Below are 19,314 nucleotides of genomic sequence, written 5' to 3'. Positions count from 1 at the left end.
AACCATCCAGCCTTCTTTGTCCGGCACAAATGCCAGGATCAGCATTTTGAATTTTCCTGTTTGAAGAACCAATTCAAAACCCTGAGGTCTAGTATCGGACATAAATGATGGTCCTATTTGGGAATCAGGAAATATCGTGAGTAACATCCCTGGCCCTGTTCATGCTCCGGAATCAACTCCACTGCAACCTGTAAAAGGAGGACTAGGACCTCCAGTTGATATAACAGAAGATGATCTTCCAAACAAAAACTTTGTTGGGGAGGAAATGGAGGGGGAAACACCTGGAAGGGTAGGGCATACCTGTTTTTTACGATATTCAACGCCCAAATGTTCGATGTTATGGACCTCCACTGTTGTAAAAAATGAATTAACCTCCCTCCCATGGGTAAAGCATGCTGCAAGATGGCGGAACTAGGGCTGCTTTCCTGAGACATTGGCTACGAAGGAAGAGGAAGAAGAGGAGGAAGAATGATGGGCTGCTGCATGCTGCCTTTCACCCTCTGTAGCTTCTATAGAGGGAATTCGATTGCTGCTGCTGATATTGGTGTCTTCCTTGAAAGGAAAAGGATCTTCCGAATCCTCAGAACCGCCAAAACCGACTATAATCCTTGGGTCGCGTTTGCAGCCCCAAAGATCTTGCTGTTGCTATATTCTAGTTGAACCTTTCCAAAGCAGAGTCAGCTTTAGTACCAAACATTTTCGAACCATCAAATGGAAGGTTTAACAAGGTTATCTGTATTTCAGGAGAAAAACCAGACCCCTTAACCAAGTGCACCTCCAAGAAGCAACTGAGGTCCCCATTTCTCTTGTCACAGAGACAGCAGAGTTCGGACCTGACTGTACGATCTGGGGTGCAGCAGGTTGACCATCGCTCAGGAGTTCAGCAAAATGGCCTTGTACATCTTCCGGCAATTTTGGAACTACAACTTTAGCCGAGTCCTTCAGAGCACGCACGACCTAACAAACATGTTGCATTAGTAGATTTTAAGGCCATATTACATGGAGAACACCTTCTTCTGGCTATTTCATTCTTTTTGACACTCTATTAGCAGGTGAAGCAGAAAACGCCCCAGGAGTCAACCTAGAAGAACACGAGGCCTGCATGACCAAACCCTCAGGTGTGGATATGAAATCAAAAACAAAGGGTCCCCTGGAGCCAGCTTAGACCGCCTTGAAAGCGACCAAGACACAGCAGCGGAAGTCATGGGTTTCTGCCAGCTCTTTGGGATTGGCTCCATAAATGCATCATTAAAAGGCAACAAGGGTTGAGAAGAAGAAGAGGATAAATGTAATACCTCTGTTAATAAATTTGACTTAAGTTCAATCATGGGTAGAGGCAAATCCAACATCTCAGCTGTTCTATTTATAACAGAATGATATGACATGACTTCAGACGGAGGGATACCCTATGGTGATAACAGCTCCCATTCAGGTGAAGTGCCCAGCCATCTTGCTATGCCCAACCCCTCAAAATCAGTGTCCAGGTGAATTATCTCCCAGTCGTCAAGATAGCCTCTATCCAAGGCATTCTTTGTCTCCCCTAGTAGTCTCAGAGCCTCTCTTCTAGATCTCTCTTGATTTTATCATCGGCAATGCCGGTAACGGCATCAGTGACGTCGATAATGGCGCCAGTGATTTAGAGCCCTGGGCTGAATGAGCAGAGGGTGCTGGAGTCGAATAGCGCAACATCGCAGCTACTTCAACTGATGCCGGAGAAGTCCTAGCTGGCGCAGACGAACCTTATTCGATCAGCGAAGTTGACCGCCTTTGCGCTGGATGAGGCCAGGACACTTGAAGCAGAGGTACAAAAGTCACAAAGGGAAGTTGCAGGTACGGCACCGGTGAATCCATCCAGCGAATATGACAGGGGACCCATGGGGCCGCAGGCGCACCAGATGGAGTCAACACCCTTGCAAAGAAAGCATTTAGAAAACTCAAGGGATCTGTCCCTGGAGCTGGAAATGCTGGATAACTCTGCTCCTGTGTTGGAAGAGTAGGTGTCCCAGGAGGAAGAGTAGGTGTCCCAGAAGGAAAAGGGACCACTTCAGGCTCCAGATCAGGACGTCCAGGCAAAGTCAGAATCAGACTAGCAGGTGGCATCGGAGTAGGCGATGGAGATGGAGACATCTCAGTCACTTTGGAGACCCCGACTTCAGAGAATCATCCCTCGATGAACAGCATTGAGAGGAATGATGCCGTTCTTCTAGTGTTTTCTTTTCAAAGAGTGGGGAGTTGGCGACTTCGATCGAGGCTGAGACTTCGAACAATCTCTTTTTTCTTGCTTGTGCTTGACCAAAAACAGCTTGGCCTCCAGTTCCTTTAGCGCCTTTGGGTTCATTGTTGGACATGCCGAACAGGTCTGTACATCATGATCCGAACTCAAGCTCCAAAGGCAATTGTCGTGTGGGTCAGTAATGGACATCTGACCTTCGAATTCCCTACACGCCTTAAATTCTAACTTCCTTGGAGGAGGCATTTTTCAACCAGCAACAAAGTTTCAACTCTTGGAGAAAAACTATTGAATAAAATCTACAATGTAACAGAGCTACCAGAAAACCTTACACGTCGAAGGCACGGAAAAAAGGGAACTGACTTCAGCTCGCCAATGAGAGCCTCTTATGGCTCCGATGAAGTCACACAGAGTCGCATGCGGAACCGTGGCATTATAATGTCCTCATTGACATGGAGAGCTATGAAGAAGAAAAGTTTCTGTGGAATGCTGGTGCATTGGGGAAATTCAATAGGTAAGGAATCCACGGCGGGAATATCCATCAGAATGAAGGGATTCCACTCATAGATGGACGTCAGTTGAAAGGACAGTTCAGATTTGATAGCATTATGCAAAACAGTGATATTTTGTTTTAACGCCAGCACCCTCATTTACACCTTGACGTTTTATATGTTCATTTCCATCTAAATCAATAGGCTCCTTTAATAATCCTTTTTGAGAATTTCAAGACTAGTGCACCGAAATATGGCTGCAAGCTAAAAAGTACAGACAACCAGGTGTCTCTACCTGAAAATAATAGGGGAAAGAGCAATCCTGAAACTATCTGCAAAACAAATGCTTATCAAAAATAATGTTTAATATCGGCAGAGCAGACAGAGAACTTTATCTGAAAATACGCATAAACAAAGGCAGGATACTCTAGCAAATCAATTCTCGATCCAGTCACAGAGAGGATAGTTTAAGTAAAGGAAATAAGTTAGTGTAAACATCAACAAGTGCCAAATGATCAAACCTTTATAGTGAACCCCAAATTAGACATCACACTTACATTTCTATCCAATATCCAGAAAGGATCAAAATGCAAATGAAGCAAACAAAACTTTAAGGTCTAGGAGCCAGTTATAACTATAAGGCTTCAATGCAACCTCCTGCCACAAGACTGACATGACCAGTCTCAAATTGCATCAAGCAAAGAATGAAGCCAAAAACATTCTTCAATGGCATAGAAAAAGGCACAAACTCATACTAGTACTCAAGCTGCAACAAAATCTCAATTTGTGAATAGCTATAACCCTGGGTTTTAAACACTTGTATGGAGTGAAAGCAACTACCAATGAAAAAACACAATATCGACACCTAAACTTCTGCCTTTCAAAGCATTAACAGTCATCACACCACTGGTTCAAATGCACAATGATTTTGAAATTAAAGCAAACACACCAATTTCGTCACTATCATCCACGTACCTAGCACCTGTTTTATGATCAGTGCAGTTTAACAAGATTTTTTAGTGCTCCAATACCAGACGATAACTGGATTTTTACCAAGTGTGGACAAAGCAAATTGGGAATTCTAAAAATCAAAAAGTAAAAATGGTCATACCTGGAGGAGAGGGGGCCAAAAGGAGTTCGAAAGCATGACACTCCCCGCTGTCTTCTTTTTCTGAATGCTTGCTCCACTAACTTGGCTTCTGATGCAGGGTCTATTCGCCAAAAGGACCCTTTTCCAGGCTCCTCTTGAGAACGTGGGACTTTGATAAAATATCTGTTTAAGGAGAGGTTGTGTCGGATGGAGTTCTGCAGAATACAAATATGTGATTACATTGTTGGACAGCATGGAACAAGCGATGTGTATTTTCGGTTCTGTCTGGACAAACGCTCTTGCTGTGAACCACATTTCTTGTACTTAGACAAGCACCTCAATTTAATGCTGTATACAATGAGGAGGTGATGATAAAACAGCCACACATCGGTCTTCAAAACGTGAAACCGGCATGAAGTAGTTTTTGTGAATTTAAAGCTAATCTAGGGGAATAATGAAAGTAGTTTTAGGGAATACTGAATTACTGTATCCCTTGACCCTGCTTCCAGCAGGCAGGTCGCTCCTCGCTCCGCGCCACCTCCTCACCGTCCTCTCTGTCCTCTTTAGAGTATTCCCCAGCCGCTGCGACCCCGCAGCCCCTCCCGCCTCCTCCTCACCGTCCTCTCTCTCCTCTTTAGAGTATTCCCCAGCCGCTGCGATCCTGCGGCCCTCCCGCCTCCCCCCTCCTCCTCACCGTCCTCTCTCTCCTTTGGCTTTTTCCCTGCCGCTGCCATCCCCTGCGGCCCCACCCCCCCCAGCCTTCCCATTCGCCCAGCCCTCCCTCCCTCCCTCCCCCCATTTATGGCAGCCACGTGCGGTAACGAGGAGCAACCCTTGACCCTGCTCCAGCAGGCAGGTCGCTCCTCGCTCAGCTGCCCCGCGCCACCTCCTCACTGTCCTCTCTCTCCTCTTTAGAGTATTCCCCAGCCACTGCAACCCTGCGCCCCCTCCCGCCTCCTCCTCACCGTCCTCTCTCTCCTTTGGTTTTTTCCCCGCCACTGCCATCCCCTGCGGCCCCCCCCCCCCCCCAGCCTCCCTCATAGACAACCTCACCAACCTCGGACTCAAACAACTGGTCACCGCACCCACGCAGCAGGACACACGCTAGACGCAATTTTCACCTCAAGCCAACACATAGCCTACACCCACACCACTGAACTCCTCTGGACTGACCACCACTGCGTCCACTTCTCCTTCACCAAACCCCCTACACACCACCATCAACACACCACACCCTACCGCATGTGGGACAAGATCCCCACAGAACGCCTGAACTCCCAACTGGCTCACAACCCCCCCCCCCCCCCCACCCCCACACCAATGACCCCAACACAGGAGCACACAACCTCTCTAAATGGATCACTACCTGCGCAGACACACTAGCCCCCTTCAAAAAACACATCGCCACCTGCAACATCAAGAACGCCCCATGGTTCACCCCCGAACTCCAAGGGCAAATGCCACCAAGCGGAGAAAATATGGCGACAAGAACCCTCCACAACCAACTTCTCCACCCTCAAAACCACCATTCGCACCCATCACCAACTCATACGCACCGCCAAAAGAGATCACTACAAGACACGCCTTGACAACAACTCTCAAAACAGCAAAGAACTCTTCACCATCATTAATGAACAAGCCAAACCCAAAGCCAGCAACATAGACCCCTCACACACAGACCCTATGTGACGCCCTCTCCAACCACTTCCACCACAAAATCCTGGACATCCACAACAGCTTCATACCACACACACCCACCACACACACCCCTCACTCACCCAACTCAACCCCCACTCATGACCCCCCCCCCCCCCCAACCACATTCACCACCTGGGCCCCCACCACACATGAAGAAACCGAAAAAACCATGAACTCCATCCACTCCGGATCCCCCTCCGACCCCTGTCCACATAGCATCTACAACAAAGCCAGCCCAACCATTGCCCCCATACTACGCGACATAATCAACTCCTCTTTTGACTCCGACACCTACCCAGACCCCTGGAAGCACGCGGAAATCACTGCTCTCCTAAAAAAATAAAAAGCCGACCCGGAGATCCTCTCCAACTATCGCCCCATCTCCCTCCTCCCTTTCCCCGCCAAGGTTGCCGAGAAACTAGTCAACGCCCGCCTATCCCACTTCCTCGAAGAAAACAACACTCTTGACCCCTCACAATCCGGGTTCCGCAAGAACGACAGCACAGAAACCGCCCTGATCGCATGCACTGACATCAGGACCAAAGTCGACAAAGGCGAGACCGTCGCACTCGTCCTCCTAGACCTCTCTGCAGCCTTTGACACTGTCTGCCACCACACACTCCTCCACAACATAGGAATTCGCCAAAAAAGCCTTAGACTGGCTCCCCTCCTTCCTCACCGACTGGACCCAGAGAGTCCGCCTTCCACCATTCCACTCCACCGCTACCAAGATCATCTGCGGAGTCCCCCAAGGGTCCTCCCTCAGCCCCACACTCTTCAACATTTACATGGTCCCCCTAGCCAACATCCTCCGACCACACGGAATCACCATCCTCTCCTACGCAGATGACACCCAACTCATCCTCTCCCTCACCCGCAACCCCAACACCACCAAAACCAACCTACATGCTGCTCTCCTCGACACCGCCAACTGGATGACAACCAACCACCTCAAGCTTAACTCCAACAAAACCGAGATCATCATTTTCGGCCCCAATAAAACCACATGGGACGACTCCTGGTGGCCCACCGCCCTAGGCCCTGCACCCACCACTGCAAACCACACACGCAACCTCGGCATCATCCTGGACCCCTCCCTCTCCAGGAAACAGCAAATCAATGCTCTAACCTCCTCCTGCTTCTCCACAATACGCACTCCAAAAAAAAAATCCTTCAAATGGATTCCCCCAGAGACCAGGAAGACAGTCACCCATGCACTCACCAGCAGCAGACTAGACTACGGTAACACCCTCTATGCCGGCACCACACTCAAACTCAAACGCAAACTCCAGAGAATCCAGAACACAGCCGCACGCCTCGTCCTTGGCCTCCCCTGCCACGAACGAATCTCACCACACCTCAAATCCCTTCACTGGCTCCCCATAGACAAGAGAATCACATTCAAGATCCTCATCCACGCACACAAATCCCTCCACAACACTGGCCCAACCTACCTCAACAAAAGAGTGAACTTCCACACTCCCACCCGCAACCTCCGATCAGCCGACCTCGCCCTAGCCACAGTCCCCCCCCCATCCAACGCACCACCACAGGAGGCAGGTCCTTCTCCTACCTCGCCCCCAAAACCTGGAACTCCCTCCCCACCAACCTTTGCAAAACCAAAGACCTCCTGCTCTTCAGAAAGAACCTCAAGACATGGTTGTTCGAACAGTGACCCTCCTTGCCCCCCCCTTGACCCTTCCCAAGCGCCTTGAGACCCTCATGGGTGAGTAGCGCGCTCTATAAATGTTTTTGATTGATTGATTGTATAGTCATCTGAAGTGCAAAAAGCATTAAAACGATGGATTCTCACAAGAAATACACCTATAGAATTTAGTTCTGATGGCAAATGTACTCACATACTTTTTGTTCTAAGCAAATGGGATGTTCAGTGATTACATTTATAATATGAATGAAGAAATGTAAATTCCAAACTAAAATACACAGAATAATGTCAACACGGTAAACGTTTAATTTCTTTAGAACCAAATCACTACTGAGTTTTTCTTAGGGGGATTTTAACCTGCACTAGAAAGTAATGTTTTTTTAAATGGCTTACCAGGTATGTCAAGTCCACATTACTGGTCCGGTAGGAATGATTTTGAGGTAGAAATGTTCATACAATGACACGATCCTGAAACTTGAATCACTGGCCTTTTTCAACTTGGATCACATGTATTGAAAACATGCAAATGATCTCCTCTGCTTGTGTATGTTGCTCACCCAGGACATTGGTGCGTTTTCCCCACTGTATAAATACATTCTCCCAGAAGAAGAATCATATAGTCTCCAGGATTTATAGTCAAATGTAAAATAATGAGTATGTATTACTTTTAACAGCTCTTTTGTTTAAATGTACACCATTTCCTTACCAGGTTTAGGGAACAAATGTTTAGTTTATGATACCGTCCCTTCAAGGCAGTTTTCGGCTCAAAACAAGTTAAACCTAACGGGGGAGTGGCAAAGTTCTTTCAGGTTGTCTAAATTCTTCCTGAACCCTTCACTTAGATTCTTTATGGACTGCGCACAGATAGGAAACAGGATAAGTAAAATGTTTGTGTGTAGAAAAAGTTATAAGAACTGGTATCTAACACCTTTTAGATAATAATCTATCAACCACGTAAGTGATATGATGGAATTCAAAGGGTATGTCATATTTCAAATAAAATGCAATGACTAACTGAAACATTCTGGGAATGGCCTTGAAAGAAAACTGGGAAAAACCCACCTCCAACTAAAATAAAGTATATCATAAAAAAGCTGCTTAGTGGAAACATGTGACTTTTCCTTTTTTTAATAAAACAATTTGCGTCTATTCCATTAGGCACCCCAGATACCCCAGGCACACCACATGTATGACTCACCTGCCAGCCTTTGTCTGCAGTTCTGTAATATGGGTAATGCTTTGTTATGTGGGCATAGATGCCACTTAGTGTTAGCTGTCTATCCTGGGCCGAGGAGATGGCTTGGACTATCAACTGTGCATACGAGTAGGGAGGTTTGGACTCATCCTATGGAGAGAGCAACAAACATGAGTCAGTACTGTATAACAACAGGTTAAAGAAAAGAATTCTAACAATGGATTTGGTAAGCAGCATTTCAAGATCACCATCCCAGTGATGAAAATGAAGGGCAGCGTCACGGCTGAAAACAAGGAAATCGCTTCTGCCACAGAGTGAGAATCGCTCCCGTTCTGCATACTCACAGCTTGCGGAGAAACTCATTAAAAAAAAAAAAACTAATATAAAGTTTAAGCAAAAGTACTGAGATTCTTAACCTAGCACCTCTATATGCTCACCAAATTCAGTGCACAGTCTCCAATGTTTTTACACTTACTGCATGTTATTTCCAACATTCTTTGAAAGACTGGATGTGGGATAATTCCGGGTAAATACAATTGAATGCGTGTGCATGTTTTTTAACTACAAAATTGACTGCTCATTTACACATCCAACAAACTAGGTAAAGTACTCTAACAAACAGAAGAAACATTTAATAGGGCTGAGAATACACTGTTCCGTCCCATTACTAGACTAACTAATAACATCCATCTGGTGGTGGCTCTTTTTCACATTTAAGTTAATTTTGCCTCTTGTTGCAGGAACAGCAGCAGCGAAAAACACCTGTAGCTCTTTACAACTCTAGGTTTGTACAATCCTCTCTCAAAAACTAATAGGAACTTTTCATACACTTGTCAGGCACCTAGAAGGAAAATGTTACGTACCCAGTAAGCATCTGTTTGTGGCAAGTAGGGCTGTTGATTCACATGCTCTGCATACTTCTGCCATCTAGGGTTTTGTCCAGAAGGTTGTAAGTTGTTTTTCTTCTAGAAGTCTTTTGAGTCTCGAAGTACAGTGACTCCTTTTGCTGGTCATGCGCATGGGCATTGACTGCACTGTTAGACTGTTTTCCTGCAGGCGGGTGAGAATGGAGTGTAATATAAGAGAAAAGAAAAATGACCATGCAGATGAATGTATAAATACTGTGAAAAGACTGAGTCAGCCACAGGTGTCTGGGCAGGCGCGTGGGCACATGTGAGTCTACAGCACTACATTCCACAAACAGATGCTTACTGGGTAAGGAACATTTTCCATTTGATGGCATGTATGGTTGTAGATACACATGATCTGCAAAGACTGTAAAGCTGTGCCTCTGAAAAGCGGTGGCTAACTTGTGTGTGTTGCAGTGGTCTGGGAAAGTGTAAGTAGCACTGCCTGTCCTACATAAGCTTGCTGGTGTGCTAAGATATCCACACAATAATGCTTAGCAAATGTTGTGGTCTGGACCATGTAGCTGCATACATATGTCAGCTACGGGAATGTTCCCAAAAAAGGCCATGGTTGCTCCTTTTTTGCGAGCGGAGTGTGCTCTAGGAGGAATAGGTAATGGTCTTTTGGCCTTTAAATAACCGGTCTAGATACATTTAACAATCCACCTGGCTATGCCAGATTTCGAAATAGGGTTGCCTTTGTGAGGTGGTGAAAAAGCAACAAAAAGGTGTTTAGTTTTCCTAAAGGTTTTAGCTCTATCAATGTAGAACATAAATGTCCTCCTAACATCCAACATGTGGAGAGCTCTTTCAGCAACAGAATCTGGTTGCGGAAAGAAGACTGGAAATTCAAAAGATTAAGGTGAAATTGAGATAGCACCTTTGATAAAAATGTTGGGTTGGTGCGAAGAACTACTTTATCCTTGTGTACTTGGAAAAAGAGTTCTTGCAAGTATAAAGCCTGGAGCACACTGAGTGAAGTGACAGCCACTAGGAACACTACTTTCCAAGACACAATTTGTAAAGGGCATGAACGTAAAGGCTTAAATGGTTGGCCTATAAGTCTTGAGAGTACAGTATTCAGATTCCAGGAAGGTACTGAAGGTGTCCTGGGCGGAATCAATCTTTTGAGTCTTTCCATGAATGCTTTAATGACTGTAATTTCGAAAAGTGAAGAATGTTATCTATTCTGATGGTAAGCAGCTATGGCTGCTAAGTGTAAACTTACACGAGTGCATGCCAAGTTTGCTTTTTGCAAAATGACGAAGGTAGGAAAGAAAACCCTGCACGGAGATCCTGATAGAGTCCCATTCTTTGGGGAGACAGTAGCAGACAAAACATTTCCATTTTGCTGCAGAACATGCTTCAGTAGTAGGTCTACGTGCTTTCTTAAGAATGTCCATGCATTCTTGAGACAGGTTAAAGTATTAAATTCTAAGACATCAGGAACAAAATTGCAAGTTTTATTTCCTTGGGATGTGGGTGCCCGATTTGTCCACGGTTCTGACTGAGAAGTTCCAGGTTGAGGGGAAGCTTCTCGTGAGGGACCAGTGAGAGTTCTAAAAGTGTGATGAAACACGGTTGTCTGGCCCATGTGAGAGCCATCAGAATGAATATGAGGATTTTTGCCTGAGCTTCCGAACCAAAAGGAAAGGGAGAGATGGAAAAGCGTAGGCAAATATCCCTGACCAGTTTATCCATGGAGCAGTGCCCTTGGACTGAGGGTGTGGGAACTTGGGGGTGAAGTGTGGGCATTTTAGGTTTTCTTTTGTTGAAAATAGGTCTATGTCTGTGAACCCCCACTTTTGAAAGTAGGGAAGCAGGTGGGTGGAGTTCGAACATCCTGCTAAGGAGGCTGGCTAAATTGTTGTGTGCCCCAGGGAGTTATTCCGCTAGTAGGTGAATGTTGTGGCGAATGTCCCAATGCCAGATTGCCTGCAATACGAGAGACAGCTGTAGAGAGTGCCCCCTCCTTCTGTTTTTTTTGCACATAATTCATGGTTGTCATGTCTGTGTGGATCAAGAAAGCGTTTGTGAGGTGTGAACATTTTGTGCACTAGTTGAACTGCGAGACATTCTAGTTAATTCATGTGCATACTGCAATGTTTGGAGACCCAGAGATCATGGACTTTGAAATCCTAAAAGTGAGCACCCCATCCTTTCTGTGAGGTGTCCTTTGTCAGAATGAACTGAGGAATAGAGTTGAAGAAAGGCCGCCCCTTTAACAAGTTGTTCTTGTACCCCCACTGCAGAGAAAGATGGGCTTGGCTGTCTACCAACACTTGATCTTCCAGATTACCCTGTGACTGAGACCACTGACGTGCTAAACATTCCTGCAACAGATGCATGTGCAGGCAAGAATTTGGCACTATGGCAATGCAAGAGGCCACCATGCCTAGAAGTCTCATGACACATCAGACTGAGACTTGATTGGGGCAAAAGTTGTGTTTGAAGGTTTTGTATCCTTGCTGCGCTGGGATAAGCTAATCCCAACTGTGTCCAGAACAGCCCCTAGCTAGGGTTGGATCTGAAGAGGCTGCAGATGAGATTTTTGGAAGCCGATAGTGAAGCCTAGTTGGTAAAGCAAGTCTATGGTGACTTGGATGTGATGTAGACGTAGGTTGAGAGTGCAGTCTTTAATAAGCCAATCATCTAGATATGGGAAAACGTGAATATTTTACCTGCACAAATGACCTCTACTACTGCAAGACATTTTGTAAACACCTGTGGTGCAATTGTTACTCCGAATGAAAGTACTTTGAACTGGTAGTGTTTGCCTGCTATGACAAATCTAAGGTATCTGCAATGCGCTGGGTGTATAGGGATGTGAGAGTAAGCTTTCTTCAGGTCTAATGCTGAGAGGAAATCGCCTTGTTGAAGGAGTGGAATCACGTCCTGGAGTGTTACCATGTGCAAATGCTCTGACAGGATGTAATAATTTAAAGGCCTGCTATCTAGAATAGGCCTTGAGTCCTTTTTGGGAATCAGAAAGTATAGAGAATATACTCCTGTCCATTGATAGTGTGGAGGAACGAGTTCAATGGCTCCTTTGCTTAAGAGAGCCTGAACTTCATATTGGAGCAGAGTGATATGTTCTGGGGAAACCTTGTGAGTGTAAAGGGAAATGTTTGGAGGTGCAGAAATGAGCACCAGACAGTTACCATTTTGGATAGCATCTAACACTCATTGATCTGATGGTATATTTTGGCAGGCCGGGAAGAATTGTTGTAGACATCCTCCGACAGGTATTGAGTAGCTGGGGGGGGGGGGGGAGGGGGTGGTGGAAAGGAGAAGAGAATATGCTTTGTGGCTGTGGAGGAGCAAAATGTTGTTGTTTCCCCTGTAGGAACCTCTATAAAAGCCTCTATGGGTGGATGTGTGGACCTGACCTTTATGGTAAAATAATGAGGTGGCCGTGGACTTAGAGGTTGATTTATACAATGGCTAACTAAAAGAGGCATGTGTAGCAGGGGTCTGGCAAGCCACACATGGACTTAGCCACCTCATTGTCTTTTTTTCTAGCGCCTGATTGATCTGTGGGCCAAAGAGGTGCTTCTTCTCAAATGGTACATTAAGAATAGTTTGCTGTACCTTGGGTTTAAATCCAGAAATGCATAGCCAAGCATGCCGGTGTAAAAGGACACTGGTATTTATTCTTCTAGCGGGCCGTGTTAGTAGAATCTAGAACACAGCGTATGGAATTATTAGAAATAAGCTGGCCCTCACTGACGATTTCCTGTTCCCTCTTCCTGTGCTCCTCTGAGAGGTACTGGAAGAGCTCCTCAGTCTCCTCCCAGTGGGCACAGTCATAGCATGCACGCAGGCCTTGTGTATTTGTGAAACGCCAATGATTGGGGTCTTGGGCTGCAACCCGCTTTCCAAAAGCATCAATCAGCTTGCTCTCTTTAGCAGTAGGCGGAGTATCGCCAGCAGCTTGGGAGTTGGCTCTATTTCTAGTATTATAAGCTACCAGGGAATCTGACCTCTAATAAAAATGGGTCTGAAGGCAAGGCTCTATATGTCTCCTTTACATGTGGTGTGATAATACATGCCCTGGCAGGATCCTTAAATATGTCCTCCACGTGCATCATCATTCTCTTTAGCATGGGGAGGTAATGTGTAGCCTTTGCTTCGGAGAGAGGTGTTGGTTTTTTGGGGCGAACAGGGGAGCCAGTACTCACAGTTCATTGGGCCGAATGAAGATCCTGCATCGCAAGAACAGTGTCCACATCCGGCACGGAGTTGTCAACGGAAAAGGTCTCCTCCTCAGCTGCTGAGGCCTCTTGTATCTGCTGCTCTAGCTCAGACTCAATATCTTGGTGTCCGAAGATGTCAGAGATCTCTTGTCGCTGCATTTCATGACGGGCCCTTCAATACCATAGGTATCCAATCATAAAGACGTACAAGCCTTGCAGGCCTCCTCTCTATGGTCCAGGGACAAACAGAGGTTGCAAACCTGGTGCTGGTCGGTCCCCTGAAATATCGATTGGCACTTAGGGCAGAAACGGAAGGGAGTTTGTTCCTTTATTAGTTCATTCTCTTCAAGTTGAAACCAAGAAAATGGTGATCCAAAGGGCCTCTGTCGGAATGCATTGATCTGACGGGTCATTTCTTCTTGTACTGGAATGCAAAGAATAGAATGTACGCTTCTGAACAGACAATACCGACGGTAGGGGAGGTATCCTGAAAGGAAGAGTCCGAAAGAGCCTTGATCCTGAGCTCAGTGAAAACACGACTGGACCAGATGGTGGAAGACAACAATCTAACAATGGAATCAATGCCCATGTGCATTACTAGCAAAAGGAGGAGTAAATGTACCTCGTGACTCTGAAGACGTTTCAAAGAAAGACAGCTTGCCAACTTCCAGACCCAACACTAGATGGCAGAAGTATGTAGAGCACATGTTATCTACAACCACACATGCCATCAAACAGTGTGTTTTGGAAGTATGGGAAAACTGAGCTCAAACAGCATACAGTATGTCTTTCCTTACATCCCCAGGATAGCAAGATGGAGTTCCAAACGTACAATCTAGAGAACAACAAATATAGATGTAGTAGACCTGGGAATGGTAATCGATTACTGGTATGAGACCCCAGTGATGCTACTGACTTGTACGTTTTACTCCTCTTATACATCACTTACCTCAAATGTAAACCATTTGTACTAAAGTATGAATCAGAAACGCCAAGGCTACTTACCAGATCGGTTGGCAGCTTGTGTGGTACAGTCACAGGCTTAGACTGTTCTGCCTTCTAGTGTGAGGTGTGGAATGTTGCACTTTGTTTTTTGACAGAAGTTTTTAGGTTTCTCCAAACACAGAATGACTTGTGATCATGTTCCCTGATACTCACAAAGCACTGCATCTTAGATTAAATACATATTTCTCCAATTGGAATAGGCGTCTATGAGTGAAAATGGACTAAAGTAATTCTGAATCTGAAATTTCTCGCATCACTATGGAGGGTCAAATTTGAATTCGCAATCAACCAGTTCATGATAACTCCTGAGCATGTCCTTTGACCATCTCCATCAAACACGTAAGTCTCCTTGCTTGACAGGGGAAAATCTGCTGCATCCTGAGGAACATCTCACTAACGCGCATGTCCTCTGATACAAAGGGTCTTGTGGAGCTGCTTTATATATTCTCCTGCTACAGAGTGACGGATCTTTCCTGGATGGGACCCTTGAAAATCTCTGATGTTGGTTTTACATCTGTTTAGCACTGGGTGACAACAATTTTTTTTTTTCAGTTCTTGTGATACTTGCACGGCAAACACATGGTGGGAAGCTGCCCAATGAATGAAAATTTGATAAGAGGTTTTATCTAGTGTTAAACAAAGACTGCAGACAATGTGATGGTCCATCCAGGGACATCCAATAGTGAGAGGTCTGGAAATATTTATAAGGAGTCTTTTTCATCTCCAATCAAGGATCTGAACAAGGATGCCATCATAGGGCACAACACAGTGGCACTGCAGCCAATTCAATATCTTGACTGTATAGGAAAATACATGAACCTTTCTAAATGAGTTGATGTCCACTGTTCTTTCTTCACAATGGTCTTAAGTTATCTTATCTCCTCCTACCAAGGTTAAAAGGGAGATGATTATGCATATGAACAAGCACAGCACAACCACTAAACACCCCTGCAGCACATAATCTTCACACAGTGATTTGTCACACACCATTTAATGTTTACAGGATTGTAAAAGCAAACTAGAGATAGTATACGCAACACTTTACATCAAGTAGGATTAAGAATATAACAAGGGTGAACCATGTGAATTCTCCCTTACCAATCAGTGCACTTTTCCCTGTCATGATGGGTCAGAAAGATTTAGGACTTTTTAAATAGAGGAAAGCCATGAACACGTGAGATTTACTGCAGAAAATCAAATGATGCAGACCCCTTAACACAAACAGGCATAAAACCATTTGGAATAACTAATGATGCTTGGTCACTAAATATTTTCAGAAGATCACAGAAGCAGGGATGGCAGTACCAGATCACAAACAGATTATTATTACTGGAAAGTCTTTAAAACTGTGTTGGTGTCTCTAACCTGCTCTTACAAAATCACTATCTTTTCTCTCAAACTGTAGCAAAAAATATGTATTGAGTGAGTGGAAATGTCCTTCTAAATGGTGCCACGCGCCATTCTTTCAAGTGCACCCCTTGATTCCACTTCTTCAACAGCATCAATTTAGCTTTCAAATACGCAGTCGGCTCTTAAAACCACTTCTGCTCAGTATCAAGTTCAATCCATGGCACTGCTCACAAAGCCTAATTGAGCAAAAGTTCTGAACACCTGAGAAAAATGTCTCCTCATTATGCACTAATTAGGAATGTAATCTCAAATATTCATCTGGTTAGTAACAGAACCTTCAGGAGGAAGAACCCTGGAGGCAATTCACTGAAGTCCAGGGTCACAGACTATAAGACGTCATACACTCAAAGAAGATGGTACAACTAAACCATGTAGACTTTAAGAAATACCTCAAAACTGAACCGTTCAAACTAGCTTTCAAGTGCTATCCCCACAGAACACAGTTCAACTTTAAAGCTCTTTTTTCGAACTACAGTAAGAGCCCTTAAGTGAATAAAATGCAGTGCAGGAAGCAGTGGCGGCGGCAGCTTTAGGAGGGAGGGGGCGGCGGGAAGCACACACACACACACACACACACACTCTTTCACACACAGACACGCACGCACATCCATTAACACTCATACCATTCAAACATGCACGCACCAAACATTCATTTTAAAACATCACACACACTCATTCTTTCACACATGCATGCACATCCATTAACACTCATAACATTCAAACATGCACGCATGCACCTAACATTCATTTTAAAAAGATAACACACACTCACCCTTTCACACACGCACGCACGCACATCCATTAACAACACTCAAACATGCACGCACGCACGCACCAAACATTCATTTTAAAACATCACATATATACACACACACTTACCTTCAGCCTCCAGGTCCCAGGAGGGTTGGGACTACTGCCTTCCCTCACTGGCTGACCTTAGGTCAGCCAATGAGGGAAGGCAGCAGTCCCAGCCTCGTCACAGAGTGGGATGGGGTCAGTGAGACTGCTGACCCCACCCCACTCTGTGACAAAGTGTCACTGATTGACACTTGCCCTGGGCGCTTCAGGGCTTAAACCTGAAGCACCCAGGGCGAGTGTCAACGGGTGACTCTTTCCTCGTCACCCAGGGGATGGCCTCGAGGCACCTTTGCTGAGCCGAGGAGGTCACGCCCATAGGAGCTGGGACCTCCTCAGCCCAGCAAAGTTCAGCTCAAGCAGCCAGGAGTCTGCGCAAATCGCGCATGGCTCACCCCTGGCTGTCTGAGCTGAAAATGAAGGGCGTCTGTCAGGCTGGCCTTTGTTCAGCCTGACAGACACTCTTCATGAGGGGCAAAAGGTGGGGGGGCGTGGCCCCTCCGCCCTAAAGGACGGGCAGCCACTGGCAGGAAGCTTTCTAAACATAATAAACTATGATGACAGATTCATGGCCAGAAGCCTAAGAGGCCTCACTGTAGTTACCAGATCAGGGTTGGAGCCTATGATTGAAGGCTATTCATCACTAAACCAGGAGATGAAGGAAGCCAAAACAATTATTTTTTAACTCACACGAACAGCTCTAATAACTAATGTTTGGTCTAAACATTTGGTATTTGAACCCTGTTCATTCAATTTGGCTTTGTTCATATAAGGGTACAGACAAACTCTCTGCTACGGGGCAAACTGGCACTGAATTAATAACTTGCTTCATCACACTGCACTTCTAGCTGTTCTAAGCAATGTAAATACCAGTTGTTCGTGTTACCCACTTTAATGATAATCAACTTACCAACACCAGAAAAATGGAAGCAGAGTCTACCTTGGTACCTACAGTTGACTATATACTCTAGTGTGAGAATTTAACAAAATGACACGCTGCCAGTCAAGAATATATTCTACAAAGAGGACGTCACAGCTGGAACTAGCATGTACAAATAGAAAGGCGTATCTCTTGATGCCGATGGGTAACTCTAAAGGGTTGCAGACACCTGGACAAAGTTACTCTTTTACCTTCAGTCTACACTGTAGTAAAAATCAGTTTCCTAAACCCTTCTGGTCTACAAAGCACTCACTCAGGTTTCTAAAGGCACAGGTGAACATTTGCAGTGACTTCCCATGAATTTAACACTCCCCCCTCCTTCTCACTCTGGGCAGTTCTCAGGCACGGCAGCTTCCTCCACTCTGGCACTATAGCTATCAGCATGGTTTACTTCTCTCAGATCCAGAACTGATTTTGCAGCCTGTTTCCCTCACAGGTAACAATCAGTACTCGTGATGTCACATACCAAAAGTCAATTTGGGCTATGCTCCCTGAGCACAAGGAACCTACAGGTAAGAGCAAGGCACTTCCCTTCATAACCATCTATTTAATAAGACCGATGAAAAACAAAAGGCTTTACAAAGCCATGATTGAAACTGAGGCTACCGTGTCCACACTTTCAGGGAAGCCATGAAGGACAGATCGCAAGACAGCCATGTCACCCCAGACAATCACACCAAAGTATCAAAATAACAAATGTATAAATATACCGAAAAAGCAAAGTCTCTCGTACTAGCACTGGGCATTAACCCCTGAAATAATGCATCTGTAGAGATTTGTCAGTGTGTGAACGTGTGCTTTACTATCCCCTCTGTAAACTTGGAAAACTCAAACATGAGAAACTCTGAAATTGAGGCATAAATGGAGGCCTTTGATAGCTTTGAATGAGCCTGATGCCAACTGGGGCAGAGTTTCAAACATATTCGTAATAAAAAAAAACAATACAGTGCACAGGCCTCCTTGAAATAGTTTGTCCTAAGCAGTTCAATACAGCTTGTCCAAATAGAAATTAACAATGTTGTTCTCTTAAAAGAGTTCACTTCTGTGCAATTGAGCGCAAGAACCCCACTGGCCTCTAAATTGTGTAAAATCTCTCAAACGTAGGAATAAAGTACAGGAAAGTTAAGTGTAAGGTTAATGCTTTCTTTAATCAGAAGGCAAGCAACAAGCAGGACACGAGTAGATGGGAAGGGACAAGTGAGGATTGAGGATATCTGTATTCTATTGTATTTATTTTAAAACTGCACGCACACTAAAGCATCTTAGTGGGGTTACTGGGTGGGAGATATAGAAGTACCGTTAACAAACTAAAAATATATGTTTTCAGGAGTTTTAGGTAACGTAATAGTGAGGTAAAGGTCCAGACCGCGTCTGGGAGCAACAGTGACAGAAGAAGCTATACTTCTGAAACATTTGGTGCAAGCATTTTACATTTTTATTATAAGTTGCGCTCTCAGGCTTAAAGTTCTGATAGATTTATAAAGAGAACATTTGGTGGCAAGGACTTGGGGGTTAAGCCGTGAAGTAGTGAGTCAATGCAACTGGCTAAGGATGGGAGACCCTGTACAACAGGGCTTTCCAAAGAGTAATTCTAGAGCTCCTGTGAGTAGCTTCCAATCTCTATGTGTAG

The 19,314-nt window shown here is 45.1% G+C and overlaps 1 protein-coding gene across 1 annotated transcript in view; it reads right to left on the bottom strand.

Annotated features, from left to right (window-relative positions):
• The window catches only part of FOXK1 (forkhead box K1), a 299,423-nt gene that overhangs the window by 79,334 nt on the left and 200,775 nt on the right, over nt 1-19,314 (bottom strand). Inside the window, exons 4-5 of the mRNA XM_069209974.1 lie at nt 8,374-8,520; nt 3,833-4,026 (exon numbers count right to left, since the gene is read on the bottom strand). Coding sequence (XP_069066075.1) covers nt 3,833-4,026; nt 8,374-8,520 — 341 coding nt within the window. The remainder of the gene's footprint in view (nt 1-3,832; nt 4,027-8,373; nt 8,521-19,314) is intronic.

Source organism: Pleurodeles waltl, chromosome 10 (assembly GCF_031143425.1).
Source record: "Pleurodeles waltl isolate 20211129_DDA chromosome 10, aPleWal1.hap1.20221129, whole genome shotgun sequence".
NCBI lineage: Eukaryota > Metazoa > Chordata > Amphibia > Caudata > Salamandridae > Pleurodeles > Pleurodeles waltl.
The sequence above is the reverse complement of the archived record's forward strand: the minus strand, read 5'-3'. Positions and strand labels throughout refer to the sequence as shown.